Source organism: Telmatherina bonti, assembly GCF_933228915.1.
Source record: "Telmatherina bonti genome assembly, chromosome: 19".
Lineage (NCBI taxonomy): Eukaryota > Metazoa > Chordata > Actinopteri > Atheriniformes > Telmatherinidae > Telmatherina > Telmatherina bonti.
Genome location: NC_136617.1, coordinates 27690068 through 27712997, shown reverse-complemented (window position 1 = coordinate 27712997; position 22930 = coordinate 27690068). Strand labels below are relative to the sequence as shown.

The window sequence follows — 22930 nt, the reverse complement described above, 5'->3', positions numbered from 1 at the left end:
CAAGGGTCATCGGAACATTGTCACACACTGTGAATAGCAAGCACGTTATAAAGTTATCATTTGTACCAAAGTTAGCGAGTTAAAGTTACTGTAACTGCATGCAGGCTTACCGACCTGTATAATAAAGACATTGTTTAACACAAATGAGCTGTCACTTCATACTCTTAATCATTTTGTGATTCAACATTGGATCAGCAGTTTCAAAGTAGCACTGTCTGTCCACTAGACAATCTGCACCTCCAGCATAGTGTTCAGTTACAGAGGACACAGAAAAAAAAAAGTTTGCATAAAGAAGCTTCAGGTAAAGCATAAATAACCCCACAGTTACTCTATAAAAAATTGCAGATGGAGCAGCTCAAGTTCATCTTGCCAAAGTTAATTTGAAGGTTAAACCACAAAAGTTGGTCCAAACCGTTATACATGTCCATTCTCTGCGATGGAAACAATGAAGATGTTAATTGCCTGTATAATAGACAAATTAAATGCAAATATGGCCTTCAAAGCAATGCACACACTGTAATCTTAGGGTTCAATGTTTTGTGTGTGTGTGTGTGTGTGTGTTTTACACAATCATAGCAGCTTCAAAGAAAGCTTGCAGTGATGGCATGGCAGCCCAGTTAACCTTCTAGCCTTTGCCGTTTTTACAAAACTCCAGCCATGATTTTGATGGACCTTATTTTAACATGTGTGTGTGCATGTGTGTGCAAACCCCACCTGCTGTTATTTTTCTCTTCTTCCTTGTATATTATGACAGTGGGGTGAGGGACTAATAGAAGGACACCATTCTGCTGCGAGATGTCCGTGACTGCAACACACATACACACAAATATACACTACAGGTAATCTTGGAGCTCTGATTGCAGCTGCCAGTGATTCCTTAGGAAGGAACAGCAACAGTGACGTAGAGGAAAGCCAACATGTGTGGACATGTGACGCATGATCACCACCAGCTTTCTTTCATTTCAGAGGTTGTCTCAGAGCACAGGAGTAATTACTGCTGACATTTCACTGGGATATATTGCTATTTGTCAGGGGGTCGCTGTGGGAATTAAACAACCTGAAGACAGGGGTCAGCCCTTCGACGGCCCAGAGTTATTAAACTGAGCCACCACTGTTGCCTGGGCTCATCCTCATTTGTGTGTTTTCTCCTGCTTTTCACAAAATTAGTAATTAAATGTTTTTTCTCCCCTCTTTAGGTATGCACACTTGATAATATAGGACTGGTTAATTGAAATAAATAATAATGAATCTAGAGATCAGGTTTACACCCAAAAAGTGTTGTCGAAGGTTACTGATGCTCTTCATGCTCCAGCCAGACTATTTGTGATGTAATAACAAAAATGTGATGACATTTTTGGGACTTTTGGCTTGTATTGCCACACAATCTAATTAAATCATGCCCACACAGACCTGCAGAAGCTGGTTGACTAAGATGGTGAGTGAAACACACTCCAGTTTTTTTGTTTTATTTTTGTAACATTATTTTTCTTAGGGGAGTTGATTCTCCATACACATTTTTTCCTTTTCATGCTTTTGGGGGGGCAGAAGCTTTTCCCAGCTTCCTTCTCAAAGTGTTTTAGTCTAAATAAAATGTTTGAATTTTGTAAGAAAAAAAAAAATGTCATAAAGGTACAAAAATCAAACAAACAAAATAAATCTTTTCAGAATCATAAATGACTTGGGTGACAATAAAAAACAAAAATAAAATAAATGTATAAATGATTATGTCAGCATCTATTATTTCAATAACCACCAGTCAAGTTTGTTTTCTCCTTTAAAATGATTATATGATTTAAATAAATAAAAAAAAATCACACATTAAGTGTTGAGAAGAGATTCATCATTCAGCTTTATACCATCTGTATCCCTCTGAGGAGGACCAGTTTATCCCTGGTATAAACCTTCCCTCTGCTGGACGCCTCAAATAACACACCAGCACCAAAGTGGTAATATTCTAATTGATGGTTCATAAATGTTATTGTAATTTAGCAGGAAATTAGTTTGTTATGGGAGTTAGGCTTTAAATATGCAGAAATTTATTGGAAATTTCCAGGGACTGTGATTTACTGTGGCTAATACAAGAAAAACAGAGAGGAAAAGATTAGTTGAATAAAAAAATCTTATTTATTGACATAAAAAGTAACGTGTGATGAATGAACACAAAAAAAGGAGAAGCAGAATCTTCCAGGTTGGTGTCACAGGTTCTCACATCTTCTTAAAGTGAATAGAAAACTGGTTTGGAAACAGCTTTTGTCCATAAAATCCTAGTCCTGCATGTGTTTTTTTTTTCTGTCCACAAGGCAAGTTCATTTGTAAAGCACTTTAAAACATTAAAAGCATTACAGCAGAGTGCACAAAACATTAAGGACAAACTTTAAAAAGACATTATTCATTCATTCATTTTCTTAAACACTTAGTCCAATTAAGGGTTGTGGAGAAACTGGAGCCCATCCCAGCAATCATACAGGTTGCCAGTCCATTGCAGGGCTAAAAAGAAATTAAATAAAAAGGCTAAAATAAAAAAGATTAAATGCATAACATAATGTTAGTGTGAGGAATTTATACTTGTCTTAATAGAAGATGGAAAATATAGATATATAAAAGCAGTTTTCTGGGAGTTTGTTCCACATGTGAGGAGCATAAAACTGAACGCTGCCTCTCCATGTTTGGTTCTGATTCTGGGAACAGAAAGTAGATTTGACTCTGATGACCTGAAGGATCTGATTGGTTCATCAAAAACCAGAAGATCAAGGAAGTATTTGGTCCTAAACCATTTCAGTGATTTACAAACTAACAGCAGGATTTTCCAGTCAAGTTATTTGATCCACTTTCCTGGTCTGTGTAAAGCCTCAGCAGCGTTCTGGACTAACTGCAGCTACATGATGGACATTTTAGGCTGACCTGTAAGAAAAGTACTACGTTGGTCTAGAGATAAATGCACAGACAAGTTTTTAAAAATCTGGCTGAGACATCAGCCCTTTAATCATTGATATAAGCAATAAAAGGTTGACTTCACAACTGTCTTAATGAATCTGCCAAAATTCAGGTCCGAGTCCATGGCAACCCTAAAATTTCAAGCATCACAAACTGTCGCCTTGTGCATGCTCAGGCTGGAAAACTGGATCAAAGTCAAGATTTAATGCAATCAGCTGTTTTTTTTTATCCAGGCTATTTATTACAAATTAATTAGAACTAATGTGACTGTAAAGTGACATGACATTTTTGTAAAGCGTTGCTGTACAAATAAGCTGAACTGAATTGAATAAATGTTTAAAAGTTGCGTTAACACTGATTCCTTTTCTCAGTTTAATTTATGTTGGAGAAGTTAGACTGAAAGGTAAAGTAATTACTGTCCTTCACAGCTAAGCTGTCTATGCTAGCTGGCTGCACAGATTAGCTTAACTGTCTCATAAAACTGTCCAAAAAAAAACCATGTATCTGCACAGAAAATAAAACCTCATTAAAACTGGCTGACAATAGCAATTCTTTGCGTACATTTGTCAGAAGTGATGTTCTGCTCACTGAATAGAGGATGTAAAAAAAGTAAGAAGGTGTAAATGATTATTTCTGACAAACATTATTTCTATGCAAATGAAGGCAAAGAAAACAAAGGCGACCCTGATGAATGTACCATGATGCAAAAGGCCAGATTTATTTAAGAACTCCATCTGAAGCTGGATCTGCTTCTTGGGGTGTGAAACCAATTATTTCCAACGGCTCCAGAGACCAGACATATCCTCATGTCACAGCATTTTTCATTTACTCTGTCAACAGCTAGCTTGTTAGCTGCTAATCCACACAACTAAGCAGGGCAGTTCTAACAGCAAGCAGGCAGAAACAGACCCACGACTGCAATAAGAAAGGAAAATCTCAGAGATTTTGAAGAACAGTCATTTCTTAGAAAACAAACACTTTATTAGATTTCTCCAAATTAGACATTACTTGGAGAGTAAAGCAAAACCTCATCGCAAAACCACATCAGGAATAACCAATTTGTTTCTTAAAGCAAACAGAGCTGAACCAAGGTCAAAGGTCATTTTAATATTTTATACCAATATAAAAGATCATGTGCGCTCAGACACAATGTATATTAAAGACAAATGGGAAAAGAATGGAGGTTTTACATTCACATTGGAAGAATGGAAGAAAAAATGACAAAAAAGCATCTCTATCTTAAAGAGAATTTGTCTGGAAAAAACACCGTTCAGTTTTTTATGGTTCCCTCACAAATAGTATCCATGTGAAAGGACCAAGCGGCAACCTCAGGCGGTTAAAAGTGAAGCCTATGCGGAAGTGCATAAAACTGCAGTTCCCCCTTCATCCTCTAGGGGCTCCAAAACAGAGCAAATCCCCATAGACTCCCATGTTAAGAAGGCCAACTTCACAGCAGGAATAAACATGTTTACAGCCTGGTTCAAAAATCCATTTTTGGTTTATAGGTCAGGTTTAACTTCATGACAACTGTGGGGGGAGTGAATGTTTTTCTAACTCGCCCGTTTAAAAGTAATTTAATCTCGAAGTTTGGCATATTTAGGGGCGTGTCCTTTTGATTGACAGGTACCGATCTCTGGCTTCAAGTCAGAAGAACATAGAACAACCGCGGTTTTTAGCCGGTTAACGTGACTTAGCTTTAGCCTGCTTGCCTCCATTAGCTGGTTAGCTCCTGTTATCTCCGGGTTAGCTCGATTAGCTCTTAGCTACAGAAAGCTCAGAGTTCACTTGATGTCAATCATCCGCCATGACGCTCACGGTTCTCCTCTTTGCCCATATTTGTATTTTCCCGGCGAGACGACGCGCATGACGCTGCCAAGATGGCGACAGTAGGAGCCACCCACCGAGCTTTAATTCAGCTCTTCAGAAACCTACGGGTGACGTCACTAAGGCTCCATCCACCTCTATATACAGTCTATGGGAAGGACCCATACAGCTGGAGACGGTGTGGGACTAGCAACACCAGCCACTATCACATATTCTGGTGTGGTCCCAAACTTGCATTACATTGGCTTCAGTGTGGAAATGGTATAGAAAAGGGATTGAGAGGATTTTAACAGTCTGTATCCTGGGAAGAGACCAATTAAGGGTCACAGGGAAGCTGTAGCCAATCCCAGCAACCATTGGGCATTAAATAAACCAGGGTACATCCTGGACAGGCCAACAATTTAGAACAATTTAGAGTAACCAATTATCCTAACATGCATGTCTTTGGATGGCGGGAAGAAGCTGGAGTACACGGGGGAGACCATGCAAACCACCGTTTTACCTCCCCTCAGCCAAGGCTTGAACCAGCAACAGTGCTGACCACTACGCCACTGAGTAGCTCGCAAAAAGTTATATGTTTAGTACACTGTTAGCTGGTTGGAATAAATAACAAGGAAATGGCTTACTGATAAGCTCCCACTTTCGGGGACTGGATTTACATCATCCATGATATTTATGTAATATGTTATGAGATCTTAACAAGATAAGTTTGAGACATACTGGGAACCTTGGAGAGAGTTTGTGAAACCATGTAGGATAGCTCTGAACTGAGATGCATGAATATCACTACTGTAAACCTTTTTTCATGCCACATACCTGATTATTGAAGATCAGCAGTCAAAAAGCAAGCAATGTAAAAAAAAGCACATTTCTTTTTTCTTTTTCTTCCTTATTTTTCTCTAAAACTGCTTTCACAAACAAGGAACTGAACACGTTGAGATGTACTTGAAATAATACCTGCTTCAAGTAAAAATATAGATTAAAAAAAAAAATGGCCCCACTGCTCTGTTTCTAAGAATAAAGAGCTGATCTACGTGTGGGCACAGAATTTCTACACAAGAATCAAATAGCTGTGTGAGTCAAAGACAGTGAGCTACAGAAAATCTATTTAAAGCAACTTAACCTCTTGAAATATTTTGACTTTATTACCGCTTTTATTAAAACCAATTTAATCATTTTTAAAGGAGTCACTTCAATGAAATTTAGTTTTAAAAGTGCCTCCTTTAGGAGGTCTCTGCCAGCCGCGCCACTCAGTGTTTTAAAGCTCCTTGGATATGCAGTTTTTTAATAAAAAATACCATTTTGCTGCAGGGAGAATCCTCCAGCTAACTCTGATCCATATTCAGCTGCAACAACAAGACTTTTTCAGCAGGGGATTTATAAAAATCTCAAGCTTATATGAGTCTGTGAGTACAAGATTTGATTCTTTGTTACTTCTCAACATCCCATTTGAATGAGTTTTTCATATATGGTAATATGGGTCTATGGGAAAAGACGTGATGTTTTTTTGTTTTGTTTTTTTTATAGAAAAGTTTATTTAAACATAATGAAATCTAAAAACAAAAACAAGAAAAAAAGACAAAAAAAAAAAAAAAACCCCACAAAACAAAACATAGAAATAAAAGATGACAAAAGGATGGTTAAAACGGTGGTAGATGTTTAAGAAGATATTAATGTCCAACAGATGAATACTGACCAGCAAAGCTGGCTTTGGCAGTGTGGACTGGTTTATTCTTTGGTAGGTGGTGATGGTTTTGGCAACAGATCCAGATGATTGAAAGTGTGACTGTGGTTGTGGCAGCGGTGGCAGCAGAGAGGAGGGAAATCTCTTCAGCTGGGGTGGAACGTTACGTAAAAACCTCCAGGCAGCTTCTATTTTTAAGGCAGACGAGAGGTAAGTTTCCGAATTCAAACAGCGTGAATGTAACTCGATTTCTGTGTGAAAGCTCAGACAGAGCTGTTCCACTTAGGTGAGGTAAGAAGTTGGTGACAAGATGAGGAGTCTGGAGCTTTCCCAGTGGATGATCTGATGTCTGTAAATCTGGATAAAAGTCTACCAAACTCTGGTCTCACCAACATGTGAGTCAAGATGGACCATGAAAAGTTTGTTGAGCTCTGGAAAATATTTTATCGACACCAATGAGGCTGGAAAATAATAAAGAACAGTGACTGGCAAGGCAGGATTTGTCACGGAACGAGCAGTGGAGATGGTGAAGGTGTGGACCCAAACGCAGAGACGAACGAAACAGGGATGATGATGATTCCAGAAGGTTTATTCCCAAAAAAAAAAAAAAAAAAACTCTCAAGGGACTAACTAAACTAGGTAAGGCAACAAAATGATCCAGCAACCAAGGAATCAAACTGAAGGGTATAAATACACAGAACAAAACGAGACACAGGTGAAACAAACTAACTAAATGAACCCAGGTGACCTAAATCAATAGAAAATCTAAGACGTTAAACAAGAACCAAGGGAACTAAACAGGAAAAATTACAAAATAAAACAGGAAGCCCGAAAACAAAGCAAAGGGAAAAACCCAAATCGTGACAGGATTACTTAAAGAAAGTTACTGTTCTCCAAAAGCAACATTGCTCCTCATCTGGAGGAGCACCTAGCATGAGAACTGTATCCTTGGTTTGGGCCATTTTTTGCTACATATTGAAAGTTAGATTATTACAAAATGAATAAATAAAATAAATGAATAAATAATTAAATAAAATTTTTAAATGTTTAAAAAAAGGTATATAAAAGGTATATAAGCGAGTATAATAGTATATATATTAGACATAATATATATATATTATGTCTAATTATATATATATATATATATATATATATATATATATATATATATATATATATATATATATATACACATTTATATATATATATACATATATATATATATATATATATATACATACACATATATACATATATATAATATACTATAGTAATCTATTATACTCACTTATATGTTGACAAAATACTTAAACCTTTTTTTAAACATTTAAAGATTTTATTTAATTATTTATTCATTTATTTTATTTATTAATTTTTTAATAATCTAACTTTCCATATGTAGCCAAATATATACAAAAATATATACATATGTATATACAAAATATATACATATGTAATATATATATATAAATATATTTTACACACACACTTGGTCACAAAGACATATTTTTGGGGTGATATGTACAGGAGAAAAAGTCAAAACTTTGTTCTAAGAAAAGGTTGGTATGGGTGGGTTTACTACAACATAAAATATCACCTCAGTACCTTCTCATGTGTAAGCTGCTTGGTGTCCAGTTCTTATCCGACATCCTGGTCTGATGAAGTCAAAATGTGAACAGTGTGATGATGAAGAAGACTAATTAGATACAAGATGTCATTAAACCAGAACATTTAGTGGTGGATTCATGGTTCAGACACTTCTTTTGTTTTGTTTTTAATTTGTGATTGAAAAGGAGGTTATCCGATAGATACTTGACAGATAAAATACATTTTTTTAAAAAAAAGTTGTAAATGTGTATTTTAAAAGCTGAAAAAGTTCAATTAAATTCCCCTGAAAAGTTTATAGTACATAGTAGTAACATTCTGACGTCGTACAAAAAGTGAAATATCCCTATAATAATGTCACTGGTCACATTATGAGGTGATGCTGCTAGTACCAGGTTGGACCCTCTTTGTTTTCAGACCTGCATTAATTCTCCACAGCATAGATTCAGACAGTTCTTAGAAACTTTCCTCTAAAATGTTGCTTCATATTAACATGTCAGCATCACACAGTTGCTGCAGATCTGTTGGCTGCACATCCACGATGTTGTTCCACCGTGCCTCAAAGGTTGTTCCATACTCTGCAAGAACAGAAGACTGTCTTCTTGTTCTCAAGGTATTAAGAACACAATGAGATTATTTTGTTGTCACAGCCCTAGTATAGTTGTGTCTTGTTCTCAATGCGTCATCCAAGTAACTTTTTTCTAATTTAGCGTCCGGCAACTGTTCTGTGATTGCCCAGACTTTTTCTCCCACCCGTATTTAGCATCATTCCTCACATGTCCACCTTACCCAGTTTGTGACTGCCAATTTGACTACTTATTTACTGTTAAATAGGAAGTGCATTTTGAGATCAGAGACTTGGCTCCATACGGAGAGGATAGCATCACACAGTTGGTGCAGAGTTTTTGGCTGCACGTCCATGATGAGACCTCTGGAGAACATTGAAGTTATTATTTTTTCTGAAAGAAACAGCTAAAGATGACTTCAGCTTTGTGACATGATGCATTATCCTGATGGAAGCATAAAATGATGGACATGGCCAGCTACTGTGCTCAGGCAGACTGGAGTGTTTGAATGATCCTCACTTGGTATTAAGTGGTTCAAAAACATGTCCTCCACACCGTCACACCATCAGCAACCTGAACTGTTCAAACAAAACAGCACTGATCCATGCTTTTGGGTTATTTACAACAAATCCTGACCCTACCATGTGAATGTTGCAGCTGAAATAGAGATGCATCAGACCAGGCGACAGTTTTTAGTCTTCCACTATCCATTTTCCTTAAGTCTGTGACAACTGCTAGGTGTCCAGTTCTTAGCCAACAAGAGTGGCATCTGTTGTGGTCCTCTGCTTCTGCAGCCCATCTGCTTCAAAGGTTGGAAGCGTTATGTGTTCAGAGATGGTATTCTCCACACCTTGGTTGAAACCTGTTGTTATTTGAGTTACTGTTGCCCTTCTGTCGTCTCCAACGAGTCTGCCCATTCTGTGACCTCTACAAGGCATTTTTGTCCAGACAACTGCTGCTCACTGGAAACTTTGTCTTCTTCAGACGGTTCTCTGTAAACCGTTAGAGATGCTCATTTGTGCAAATCTCAATAGATTAACAATTAAATTCAGCTATATTTGTGTAGCGCCATAATGTCTTCTCAGTGCACTTTACTGACAGATCGGTTCAAGTCAACTCATAATAAATATCATCACTTTGATATGTTACCCATAACATAAAGCACAGTTGTCAAACTCCAGTCCTCGAGGGCCGGTATCCAGACTGACTGAAATAGATAAATAGGTTGACGAGAAACTGCTGGATCCATTTGGTTTGAATCAGCTGTGTTGGTGGAGGGAAACAACAAAAACCTGCCGGATATCGCCCATTGAGGACTGGAGTTTGACACCCCTGACATAAAGCATTACTTTTTTCTTATTACCAAATAGTTTTCATAAAAATTGATTATATAATAATAATAATAATAATAATAAAAATAATAATAATAATAATAATAATAATAATAATAATAATAATAATAATCATCATCATCATCATCATCATCATAATCATAATAATCATAATAATGGAGATTTTAAAATATCTTTCCTTCTTTTGAATTATTTAATAAATTTGTTTTATACTACATGTTACAGATTTTTTTTTCCTTATTTGATTTATGTATTTAATATGTCTTTAATAGGTTATTTTAACATCATTACTGGGCATTTTCAGATGGAAACGCCAGTTCCAGGTTCCACCAGTAGATGGCGTCATCAACCCTGTAAAGATGACTGGATTTCCAACAAACCAGAACAGCCAAAGCTCTCTGTTGTGTTTGTATCCGGGAGACTTTCCTTCTCTTTTCTCTGAATATGCTTCCTATGAGAACGAGAAACTAAAGGTTCAGCTACTTTTTTTTTTTTTTTTTTTTTTTACATAGTAAATCTATTTCTGAAACAATGCCAGTTTAATTGTATACTTCTGCAGCATAATTACATCTGACAGCTTGTGTTAAAACATCTAATTTTGTGATTATTCTAAGTTCTTGGTCTTCCACGTTCACGCTTGTGTGCTGTTTTTTAATGACCTACATTTAAGTGGAAGCTGAACTTCCGTCGTTCCTGGATGACCCATCGTCTCCTCATTTCCGAAAGCTTACGGAGATTCAGCGACCCAGCCCCTCCCGCTCTCTCCCCCCCGCCTCAACCCGCACTCCACCGACTCTCCCCTCGGCTTCACTCCGAGGAGGAACCCGGTGCCCCCGGCTGATCGTTCTCAATTACGTTACCCCAAAATGGAGGTCCGCAGATGGCAATGCTATCGTTTTCGAGTCCCCGAAACCGTCCCTGTGGCTTTCACGACGCTTTTGTCAGGACAGGAGTGACTGTGTGCCATCTTTTTGTCGATTTTTTGGGGGGGTGTACTTTGGAGACACTGAGCTCCTGGTTTGGGTTGTGGCAGCCATGAGCTCCGGGGAAGGAGCGGAGGAGACGACGAAGGACGCCTGCGATGTTGAGGCGTTTTACAAGACCGGTAAGACTAAAGAAAAGTGGGAGAGGTCGTCCTGAGCCCCACTGGGAGCTGCTCCCTTTGGTCCATCTGTGTCAGGGACATTGTTCCTGTCCATCTTGTCAGCTTTGGGGCTCACATAGAGAGAGTGTGTTGCTGGATCAACACATGTATTTAATAGCTGCAGAGTTCAGTGTATTGCACATTAAATAGTAGTTGTGCAAGTCTGCAAAACCTGTTTCTGGGATCACTTTCTCTTGCAAGCTACATCAGAACGTTAGCTCATGCGCTAATTTTGTGAGTTCCATTTTCGGACACATTGATTTTTTTTTTTTTTTTTTGCACTGCTTGCTTGCTTTAACTTTTTTTTGGTCACTTTTACATCAATTCTTTCCACTGAATTTAAAAAAACAATTTGTCGACTGTAGAAGTAAGAGTAAAATATGTAGGTTTGAGATGGAAGAAAAGTGTAGCAAAGTCATTTGTATGTGTTAAGCTGGACTCTGACACAGTTATTTCTGAACGACTTTGTGGTTATTTAGATTAATAAATGTTGAAATCCCACGTGCTTTTATGTTTACACCTAAACATAGTGGTCTGGTTGATTAATTCTAATCACATGAGCGAAAAAAAGCGGCTCCAAAGTGTCCGATAATGGACAAGTAGCTCAACTTTTAGCTTTTAAAGCTAGCCTTTAAGCTAATGAGAATCAGATTGAATACTGTCTGCTAGCTAACCAATGCTAAGCACTGCTAGCTTGGCAGTGAGTTGACAAAGCAGGCTCATATCTTCATGGCTTATTTGTGCATTAAGAGAACCTACAGATAGCGTGTGTCTGTTTAGATTAAATATTATGATAACATGTTATTTGCTGTTTTTCCTGTGCTGTCAAAAACAACACAATCGTGCAAGCTATGTAAACAATACATGGCGTGGCACATTTTGCTTGGGTGTGCACTGTGCAGTGTTAAGCTAGCTTTCCATCAGCCATCAAGGCCAAAGGTTGCCTTTTTCCTTATGACCCTCTGCCTCTTTGTGGTAAAAACCTACTGAATGTCATTGACACTGATTCAGTCTTACCCTGCCATGTGGTTTTCACACATAATGAAATACTTCCTTGTAATATATAATAGCATATGTAGACAATTGCTAACATTAGCTAGATGAGCTAATTTTTAAGTAAAGACTGTTTTGAAGTCTTAAATCATGGTGGGCCTATAGTGGCTGCAACAATGGCTCATAAATTGAGCTCCTCGTGGATATTTTAGAGGCCATATAAATATACGGTTGACTATTAAATCTGTCATAATTTGCATAGAAGAGATGAGTGAGGGTAGCATTAGCAGTTTACATGCTCTTTATGAGGCACATTTTCACATTCATACAGTAGAAAAAAAGTTTCATTTGTACAGAAATAAAGTTTAGAGAATTTGTGATCAGTGGGAAAATGAGGGTCTGCATGTTTGTTCAATATGCAAAACTTGGCTTTGGGCAAACAAAGAGCCCTCCAGGTTAATTTGGAAGCAAATTGCATCCCTTGTGTGATTTCATGCATCATCTAAATCTACCTGCCAGGGTATTTAATGATAATAACAGCTTATATTTGTTAATGAAAACATATTTGTTCAGCAGAATGACATTTGCTTGTTAGTTTTCCTGGTGAGAAGTGCAGACAAACTAGTGACATTTGGGATAAAAGAAGCATGGGGACTACTGCTGTAAATGTGAACGATTCATGAGGAAAATCACTGGCTGTACTTGTGCAGTGTCATGTGTTGGACCATTGTGATGTACCTTAGATTTTGAAGAAAGTGGTGTAAACAACAAAGAGGATGCAGCATATTGACATGCGGCCTCTGGCTCCTGTGGTTTTGTGTTTAGTGAGATAATAAGCCACAGAGGGATGTTCAGAGTCTGTAGTGAGCTGATCTGATAGTTTTCCCTTAAAGAAAGAGCTCAGACACATCCTGTAACTCTCTTCCAATTATTATTATATGCTATGATGATGCCGAATGCTGCCTTTGGCATTCAGCATCTTTCTCGTCAGATCTATTGCAAATTTCTTGCATTATTAAGCCTTTTATATATCCCAACCAAGCGGCAACCTCAGGTGGTTAAAAGTGAAGCCTATGTGGAAGTACATGAAACTGCAGTCCCACTTTCATCCACTAGGGGCTGAAAACAGAGTGATTCTCCGTAGACTCCCATGTTAAAAAGACCAACTTCACAGCAGAAATAAGCATGTGCACAAACCGTGCACAAAAATAAATTTTTGGTTTAATAGGTCGGGTTTACCTTCATGACAACTGTGAGGGGGGAAATTTTTTTTCTAACTCCTGCATTTAAAAGTAATTTATTCTTGAAATTCAGCATATTTAGGGGCGTGTCCTTTTGATTGACAGGTACCCGAACTCCCGCTTCAAGTAAGAAGAACCCAGAACAATCGCGGTTTTTAGTCGGTTAACAATGTGACTTAGCTTTAGCCTGCTTACCTCCGTTAGCTGGTTAGCTCCTCTTGCTCCGGGTTTGCTGGGTTAGCTCTTAGCTACAGGCAGCTCGGGGTTCGCTCGATGTCAATCATCCACCATGACGCTCAAACACCCCCCCCTCTCAGCTCCACCTCCTCTTTGCCCATATTTGTATTTTCTGGGCGAGACGATACGCATGCCTCTGCCAAGACGGGGATGGTAGGAACTGCCCAATGAGTTTCAATTCAGCTCTTCAGAAACCTAAGAGTGACATCAGGGAGGCTCAGTCCATCTTTTTATATACAGTCTATGATCCCAACACAGATCCATCTGCAGCTGTAGTTTGTTGCATAAAAATACTGTAGTAGCGCACTTACACTATATATTTACCAGCTTGAGAGAAGCAGTGACTTAGATCATTTGGTTTTATCATTTTCAAGCACAGATGCCAACGGCGAAGCAACTAAAGGAAAAAATGGCAACAAAAATGACAAATCTTTGTCTTAGGCAGCATAAAAAAATCATCCAACACTTGAAGAATCATTCTATTCGATTCTACAGTCATTTAGCAGACGCTTTTAGCCAAAGTGACTTACATATGAGTGAGAACAACACAAGTACGAAATAAAACAGTAGAGGACATCGTAGGAAGGTGCTAGTGGAATCATGAATGAACATTTCATGCTGTTGTCTGCAGCTGGAATAGTTCATCATGGGAATATTTTAACACCATTGTCATTTAATTTTCAAGCCAATCTGTGCTTGACGAATTCTCTTAATCATCACTGTTTTGGGCAGCCAACAAACTATCAGGCAGATCCAACTGCTGCCAGGATTAACCACCATATTTCCCAAAATTTGGTCTTATTGTCTAGTTTTTTTTCTTCTCGTCCAGCACATAAGACTTATTGCGCTACTACTAAATGAGGTAAATCAGGAGTGTCCAAAGTCTGTCCTCAAGGGCTGCTGTCCTGCAGGATTTCCATGTATCACCGTTCAAACACACCTGGCTTCCATTAAATTGATCCAACAGCAAATAAAGGTCTGCTCAGTGACTGATTAATTTGCTTCATGTGTGTTGGAGCAGGGATACATGGAAAACCTGCAGGATTGTGGCCCTCAAGGACCGGCACTGTGGTGAATATTGGTATGTAAACATTCTCTTGTTCTGTGCGTTTTCTTTGGCGCGGGTGGTAAGAAACGAGTTGTTGTGTTTGTTGCCCCAAGGCCAATTATAGGCAGAGCATTCTTGTCTTGGTGTAAATCCTTCATCACATAAGTGAAACCAGTACAGTCTAATTATATACAGGCCACCACTATCCGTGTACAAGAGGTTAGCTGGGACTCTTGAACGTCGCTCCTCCTCTTTGTTTTGCTTTTGAACTTCCTCCTTATAGATCTGAGAATCTTGTTCTGACATGCACAGGTTGGAGTGGTTTGCCACTGGCTGTTTTGTTGTTTTTCTCTCCTCTACCTCCAGCTTGATCCACATTTCTTTTTCCATCCTTCATCATTTTCCTCATATCTTATGTCTTTACTCACTTCCCCTCTTGTCTGAGCATTCATTTACAAGTGTTTGTTTTATTGCCCCCAACCCCCCCTCTCATTCTTGTCTTGGCTTTCTTTGTCCTGGTGCAAAATGACAACAAATGGAAAAAAAAAGAAAAGAAAAGATGATTCTCTCTGTCTCTTTCCTGTGTCTCCCAGACTGGAATTAATACCTTTGCCTCTAAGCTCGGGAACAGGGAGTTTTGTTGTCGTTTGCTGCCAATCATTTACTCCCAACATGTCTTTGACTTTGCAGAGGATGACTAAGAGGCGGATTTAATGTTTGTTTCATGTACAGCTGTGTTCATATGTATTCATCCCCTTTCATTAAAGAAAAGGCTGAATTTACAACAGTCACTCAAATAACTGGAGACTTAAAAAAGGAACAATAACTAAAAATTTGCAAAAATATAATTTAGTAATATAAGACACATTTTTTTCATTTAATTGAGTTGAAGAAAGAAAAAACAAACAAATTGGTCCTGGACAAATGAGAGCACTTTTCTGTTGAACAGTGGGACAAAATACCTGTCAACAGGTGCAGAAGTCTGACTGAGAGGAACAGAAAACACCTGACTGGAGCGGAAACATTAAAGGATTGTTCAACTAAATATTAGTTTATGAGTGATGTAATATGCAATAAATTATCTTATTTGTTTGCTTTTTTAAAAAATAGTTATATTGAACCAGAATTAGAAAATAATGTAATATTTTCATAAAATTTTTATTTATTATTACTTTAGTCAATTTCAGCTTAATTTACAAGCAGCTGTTTTTTTCCTTCTTTAATGAAAGGGTATGAATAAATATGAGCACAACTGTATTCTTGGCGTGTCGTGGTGTTATTTGTAGTGTAAAACTTCCACCAGTCACCACCAGGGCTTCATTGACTGAACATAAAGAGGCTGCATCACTCCATTCATACAGTAGGTCTGTATGTTTGAATGGGCATTGTGTGTTTGTGTGTTTGTGCAAGAAAACAAGTGAAACAGACAAGCAGGAGGGAGGGGAAGGAGAAATCTTATCCATTGCTCACGTTTTATGGCTCAGGCCCATTCAGCCAGGATGAGGTCTGCTCATATACACATGCATGCATACATGCACTCAGAGACTAATGGCTATTGATCCAGGAGATGGAGACTGATTGAGCTCCCTCACTTACAGGTTTCCTCCAGGCTCAAAGCTGCCAAGTCAGACGCAGAGCAGAGGCTAATGGCTAATGCTCACAAAGCAGATTTCTGTTATCGTCCTGTCATTTTAGGGTGGAGGAATATACCGGCAGTAATGTCAGAACAGTACAGCTACACACAAGGGAAAGGGAGAGTTAATTGTCCAGGTTTTTCGTTTTTTGTGTTTCCTACTTGAGAGGCTGCTCACAGTCTGTTTAAATAAAAAAAGAGAAGCTGTTTACTACATTAAAATGAAACGTGATAATTTAAAGACTCCAGCTGCTGAATGACTTGTTTGTTGTTTGTGTACCTGAGCAACCAGAAAAATTTACACACACACATATATGTGTGTGTGTGTGTGTGTGTGTGTGTGTGTGTGTGTGTGTGTGTGTGTGTGTGTGTGTGAGTGAGTTTGTGTACATTATAATATAATGTGTATTATAGGTGGGAAAAATCAAATATCTGGATTTTTTGCTTCACAATTTTAAAATTGATTATTTAGTTAAAAATCAATTTTTTTAAAATAAAAATAATCCATTATAAAATTTGTCATTTTTATTCATTTATATTTTTTAAAAATCTTTTTACTTGTATTTTTATGCATTATGGCAGCAGAATGATGGTCTGGCTACTGTGTTGTTTTTTTCCGAATTAAAATCAAGAAAAATGACGAGCAATAAGTTAAGTTTTGTATTTTTTGTTTGTTTGTTTTTAGTCTACAAAAATCAGCAATTGAAGAATTGTGAGAATTGCAATTTACACCAAAAAATCTGAATCAAATCGGGACTAAATCATATAGTCACTGCCATAATGTATATGTGTTTGCTGTTTTTAAAAAAAAACCTTTCTATTGAACTAGAATTAGAAAATAATGTAATGATCATAAAATTTTTATTTATTATTACATTAGTCAATTTCAGCCTGTTTCCCAGGCAGCTGGTTTTTGCTCTTGGTGCTTCAGCAAGCAGAATCTGGAAGTTGGGATCAAACCAGTGATCATGTGATTGATTAATAACCACTGTAGCTCTTGAACTACAGCTGCCCTTCATGTATGCAAATATTAAGCAGAGTTCAGAGAACAGAAGATCGTCTGACTGGTAAAAGTGCTGGATCGGTGCATCTCTATCAAAATAGGCAGCAAAACATCTGGTGGTGGAAATATCTTGTATAGTGGTGTATCATGTTAATTCACCAGTATCCAGCAGGAAATGATATTACTGCGACGAAGCAATTAACGATTCATTATTTAATCGGTAAAAAAGAGCAGGTTATTACAGATGCTTTATCTGTATGTGTGAGAGATGACGAATGACTCGGATGTTTTTAATTTGGTTAGATGTTTGGGTATGTGAAGACTTATCTTTACTTTGATGTTGAAATTATTTTGATTTGATATTCAGACTTATTTTGTAACGCACTTTGTGCTGCTCTTTGGTTTGAAAAGTGCTTTATAAATTAATTTTATTTTATAAAGGTAACAAAAGAAAAGGTCAATGACAGATAAAATTGTGCATTTACTGGTATCTGATGATTCTTTGATTTGCCAGCTTCCATATGTGTGCCACCGTTTTTACTGGTGTCTTTAAATGGAAAAACAACAGTAAGAAAAGTCTCATTTTAAAACTGCTCTATCACTTTGTTAGACACTACACCACTGTTTAGGGACAAGTAACACCTTAAAAAGCACATAGACGAAGACCGTATACTGGTAGTTACCTGCAGTGCAGTCATTTCTGCATCTGAGACCTCTGGATCCACTCACAGATGAAAATATGTTCGTCGGAAGAGTTTTGGTCACTGATGGCCACCGTCCATTCATAGCTGTGCTTGGCATTTAAAGTAATTTCAATTTTTTTCTTTACCACTAAATGACAGTAGTTTTTACAATGTGTACCTTTAAATAATTTCTATCCAGTTTTTACGGTACTTTTGGTCTGTCTCTTTGACTTCACATCATTCACATCTCCTGGTTCAATCTAAATAAACAAGATTGCACCAGAAAATGGTGGTTCAGGCTACGCTGTACATGACAGCATTAAACAGTAATTTCTTAAAGGTTGAAAGAAAAACTGTGAAAAAGAATATATATATATATATATATGTGTATATATATATATATATGTATATATATATATATATATATATATGTATATATATATATATAAATAAGTAGAGCAAATCGCCTTGGTCATAAAGTCTTGTCCCAAACGGGGGTCACCACGGCAAAGCCCTATTTGCACGGGTGTACTTTGGCACATGCAGCCCAGGGACCAGCTTGCAGAGAACACTTGTGTCCCCCGCTGGGCTGCAGCTCAGGGAAGCAGCACTTGAACTGCTGACCTTTGAATCACAGGACAACTGGTGCTTCCATCGGAGCCGCTGCCTCCCTGCCCTGGCCATACATAGTATGAAGTAAAACTGTACAGAAGCCAATGGGAATTTCATCAAGCTGCTTGTTAATTGTTAAATGAAAATGTGTATTTACTAAGTTTATTCTGTAAAAGAGCAAATTCTTGCTGCTGATGTGCATTTACAGTCCCGTAAATAAACGTCAGAATCTGCAAAGAGCATAATCCTGTAGTAAACTACAACTTAAAAAAAACCTGGAAGTAAACACATCGAATGTCTGTTGTTATAACGCTGCTCGATGCAGCAATGAAGAACAATGTGAGACTATCATAAAGTAATGGTTCGGTGCTCAGATTCAGTGCTTTTAAAAGAAGAATTATGAGAAACTCGGGCTGAATAATAAAGAGGAAATCTTCTCTGCTCAGTCATCACGTGGTTCGCAGCACAATGAGCAGTGTGAAACCACCAGTCACTGTTCCGTCACATTCACAGCAGCACTAGCTCCAATTTGCTGTTCTTACCAACCCTGTTCCTCATGTTTTTATGGTCACACAGCACTACTCTCAGTCTTACTTTTAACAGTGAATGGCCATTTTCACAGGCCTACATGCACACATAGGTCACACACCTTAAAGTAACTGAACTGTTTAAAAAAAAAAAAAAAAAAAAAAGCCATGCATGCCAGCTCAACAGACAGATGAGATTTGAGCCTTTTATTTAGCGTGAAGCAGCTTCAATCAAAAGCAAATGGAAGCCTGAGAGAAAGCTTTTTAGGCAGCTAAAAGCTAAAACATTTCATTTATTTAAAAAAAAAAGCTCCATCTGTTTAAACTTTCCCCCCTTTTTGTGTCATTACATGTGACGTTCTGTTAGAAAAGCATTTAATCCTTAATGTTAAGCAAAAGCTGCATGCTTAGAGGCCAGTCATCAAACAAACGTAAACATCCAGTCTATGTCTTTGGGAAGGATGGAAAAGTTTTTTTGTTCTTTATAACAGACTTGCTGTTTTTGCAGGAAAAGACTGAAAATAATCTGTTCGTAAAAATTCCAAGTGAATAATTTGTTCTCATTTCCTCATGGGAAGCAAAGTAAACACAATCTTTCTCACCCAGAGCAGGTGCAGGTGCATTAAATTTTAAAGGCAGATTAGCAGAGCAAACAAGACTCCATCATACTGCTGTGGGACCAGTTGGAGTAAGGGGGGGGGTTGTAGCATTTTCCTCATGAATTATCATCCATACGAGCCCTGGTGCAATCAGTAATGCTAAAGCTGTGGTACATCATTAGCATTCAGACTTAGAAAAGCTAGTCTCCTCATTCAGTGATAGTAATCACTGCGTCTGGGCTGAACAGGAGGCAGAACCTGCGACCAATCCGGCATGAAATGGGTGTTTCCAGGGAAGAAAGAAAGCAAAGTTGTATTTGATAAATGGCTATGTAATACACGCAGCGATCGTGTGACACGGGATCTGTCACATGCTTTCTTTGGGCTTACTTTGGAAGTGGGATGGGATCCAAAGTTTTCTCTATAAACAACCAGAAAAATGACAAGACAGACATGTGAACCGCTGATGCTATCGGATCACATAAGGACACTAGCAGGAAAGTCAAACAAGGCATCTTATGGAGCATCTTTGACCTCAGGTTTTAAGTTCTTACAAAGGTCCTGCTAGTAAACAGTTTCTTAGTGCAGTATTAACTCGGATTTGTGACTATTTTCTTTCCTTTTTTTGATGTTAAAATTCCGTCTTCTCTGCTTAACCCTCCTAGTTTACCAGCTTGTTGTTAACTTCTGGTAAACTTTATGCCCGCCTGCTCTGCTGCAGGACATCGTCTTTAAGGACTGGTCATTAGGGTTTGGTTTACTTTGGCATTGATGGATGTTTTCCAGCTTGCAGTCTGGTGTGTGCCCACTTAGCCTTAATTTTGGTGAGATCTGCTGTTGAATTATGATCTTGAGGTGAATTTCTCAACATATTAGTAAAGGTTTTCCTGAAAACTGAAGCCAAATCAAGGGTAAATGGAAATATATTGTCATTTAAACCTATAAGCCATCATACAAAAAATACACTTAAAGAAGGATTTAAATGTAGAATGAACCTGCATGGTCAAAAACAAATCCACATTAATGTAATTTTTGCTACAAATGAAAGGATTTTAGGGCTTTCATTGTGACAAAGATGCCAAAAATGACATGCTGTGTAAACAAAAGGTCACACTTAAGAGGAAATGAATAAAGTTTGACTAAAAATCCAACACTTGCTTCGTCATAGCAGGATTCAGTTTCAACCCGACATGCAGATACCTGACTACAAATGCGGCAAACATTTTAAATCAAAAAATTGTGAGCGGAGCCATCTAAAGCAATGACATGAAGCTTTTTACAGCTCTGGATTAGTTTTTTTTTGCCCAAAGCATTTATGATGTCAGTGGGAACTTTAAGGTGCACCACAGTAACCCAATCACCTCAAACTGGAACAGAAAGCACCAGATTCAGTTTCAGCCAGAACCACTTTCACTTCTCAGACTGAGGGACAACTGTAAGCAAGTCTTATTCTGTGTATAAACCCATCTGGAACAACCAGTCAGCCAGGAAGAAGCATTTGGTATTTACAAAAGAAATATGTGAAACTAGATGAAAATATAATCCATGACATGTTACAGGCGACTGTAGTGCAATCGATTGATTCCAGGTTTCTCCAGACTACATGCCTAAGTGTCCTGAATCCTATATTGCCCCCTGATGTTCCAATTGGGTTATGAGTGTGTGTGTGTGAATGGAGGACTGTGACATGTAGTGTAAAGCGCTTTGAGTGGAAAAATGCTGTATAAGTACCAGTTTACCATTTCCACCCAATTTACCAGGAAGCGACAGAGAAGGCATGAAGTGTGTGGAAATGTAACACTGCAGGACTTGTTGCCGTTTGTGTGTGTGAATGCTGGTGTGATGATGTCAGCTTTAACAGCATTAGGTAGTTTAGAGGTGAGAGATCATTGGATTACACACACTGACCGAACATAATCTGGCACCTATTCTCAGGGATTACTATGCAAGTGTTGTGCATCAGTGGAGGTGAAAAAGGGAAAGGTGAGGATGTGTTTTTGATGTTACACTACCATGGGTTATTTGTGCTGCCAGATTAGTTTTTTTTCTTTTTTTTTTTTTTTTTTTTACTAAAATGGAAGCAGTAGTTTGATTATGCATATTTTTTTGGGATTTCTGAGCTGAAATGGTGAACAAATACTTTATTTAGACAAATCAAGCAACAAAAACACTGTTTCACGGATGAGGACACAGGTTTATCTGAGTCTTGGATAGCTGCATGGCATGAAAAGATGATGCGTTATTAGTTATGGATGAAGGGATTGTGGTTTTGCTGGGTTTTTTTTCTGCTCCAACTCTTTAAAATCAGCATTTTTGATCTGGAAGCTACAAGTTAGCATTTGTTGGATGAGAGGACTGCGTAGACTAAACTGCTATGATGCAGTTGCTTGTCGACAGTAAGGCAGCGTCGACCTTCGTCTGTGCTTTGATTTTACATTTATGAAGTCTTTGAGTGGAGGAAGAGGTGAAACCAGGAACTGGGATTATAACGTCACCAGGAAATCATCAGGTCACAGCTCTGATGAGAATAGCGTCCTTTTCACTTTAGACCTCCAAACAAACTGTTAAGTCTGAGTGTTTCTTTGTTTTAGTGTGACCTTGGGTCTTTTTATTTATTTGTTTTCTTTGGTGTTCAGTTCCTTTTGTGAGTTTCTCCAGACTGGGATTGCGCCACACCTGTTAATAATTTCTTATTATCCTCAGTGCAGATATACTCCCACGTTTTTGGTTTCTTTTGGGGGACTTTTTTGCACATATTGCCAATTCATCATAATTACAGTGTAACATTTTGCACATCAAGCTTAATTTTCTGTCTTAGCTCTTTCATGTTTTGGCAGCAGAACCTGCTCCATAACGGGGCCAGGCAAAAAAAAAAAAAAAAAAGATCTTAAAACTGGATCCAAATTAAATTTACTTTGATTTTGTTGTTGAGTATTTCACATTTTCAGTCGATTCATTTATAGAGCATACATTTTGTTCTTCAGCACGAACACATACAACTAGTGTCTGTGGCTGTCGTATCAAAATACCCAGCCATTTATTGCTGTTCGAGCTACCAGCAGGGAAGAGGACTGAATGCATGGAGGGAGAGAATGAGTAGTTCCAGTGGGAGACATGAAAGTGGTGAGTGTGGTCCTAAATGATTTGTATGTAACTATAATAACACACATAAAAAACAGGACACATTTATTGATATATTTGTTTTTTGTTTTATCAAAAGTTGTTTTTATTGTTTTTATTTTTTT

At 37.9% G+C, this 22930-nt stretch overlaps 1 protein-coding gene across 4 annotated transcripts in view; it reads left to right on the top strand.

Annotated features, from left to right (window-relative positions):
• The first annotated feature begins 10794 nt into the window (after positions 1 to 10794).
• Positions 10795 to 22930, top strand: part of LOC306770097 (triple functional domain protein) — a 97708-nt gene continuing 85572 nt past the window's right edge. For all 4 annotated transcript variants that reach the window (XM_079258889.1, XM_079258891.1, XM_079258888.1 and 1 more), the window contains exon 1: positions 10795 to 11070. In XM_079258889.1, the coding sequence (XP_079115015.1) occupies positions 11001 to 11070 (70 nt within the window). In that variant the 5' untranslated portion in view covers positions 10795 to 11000. The remainder of the gene's footprint in view (positions 11071 to 22930) is intronic.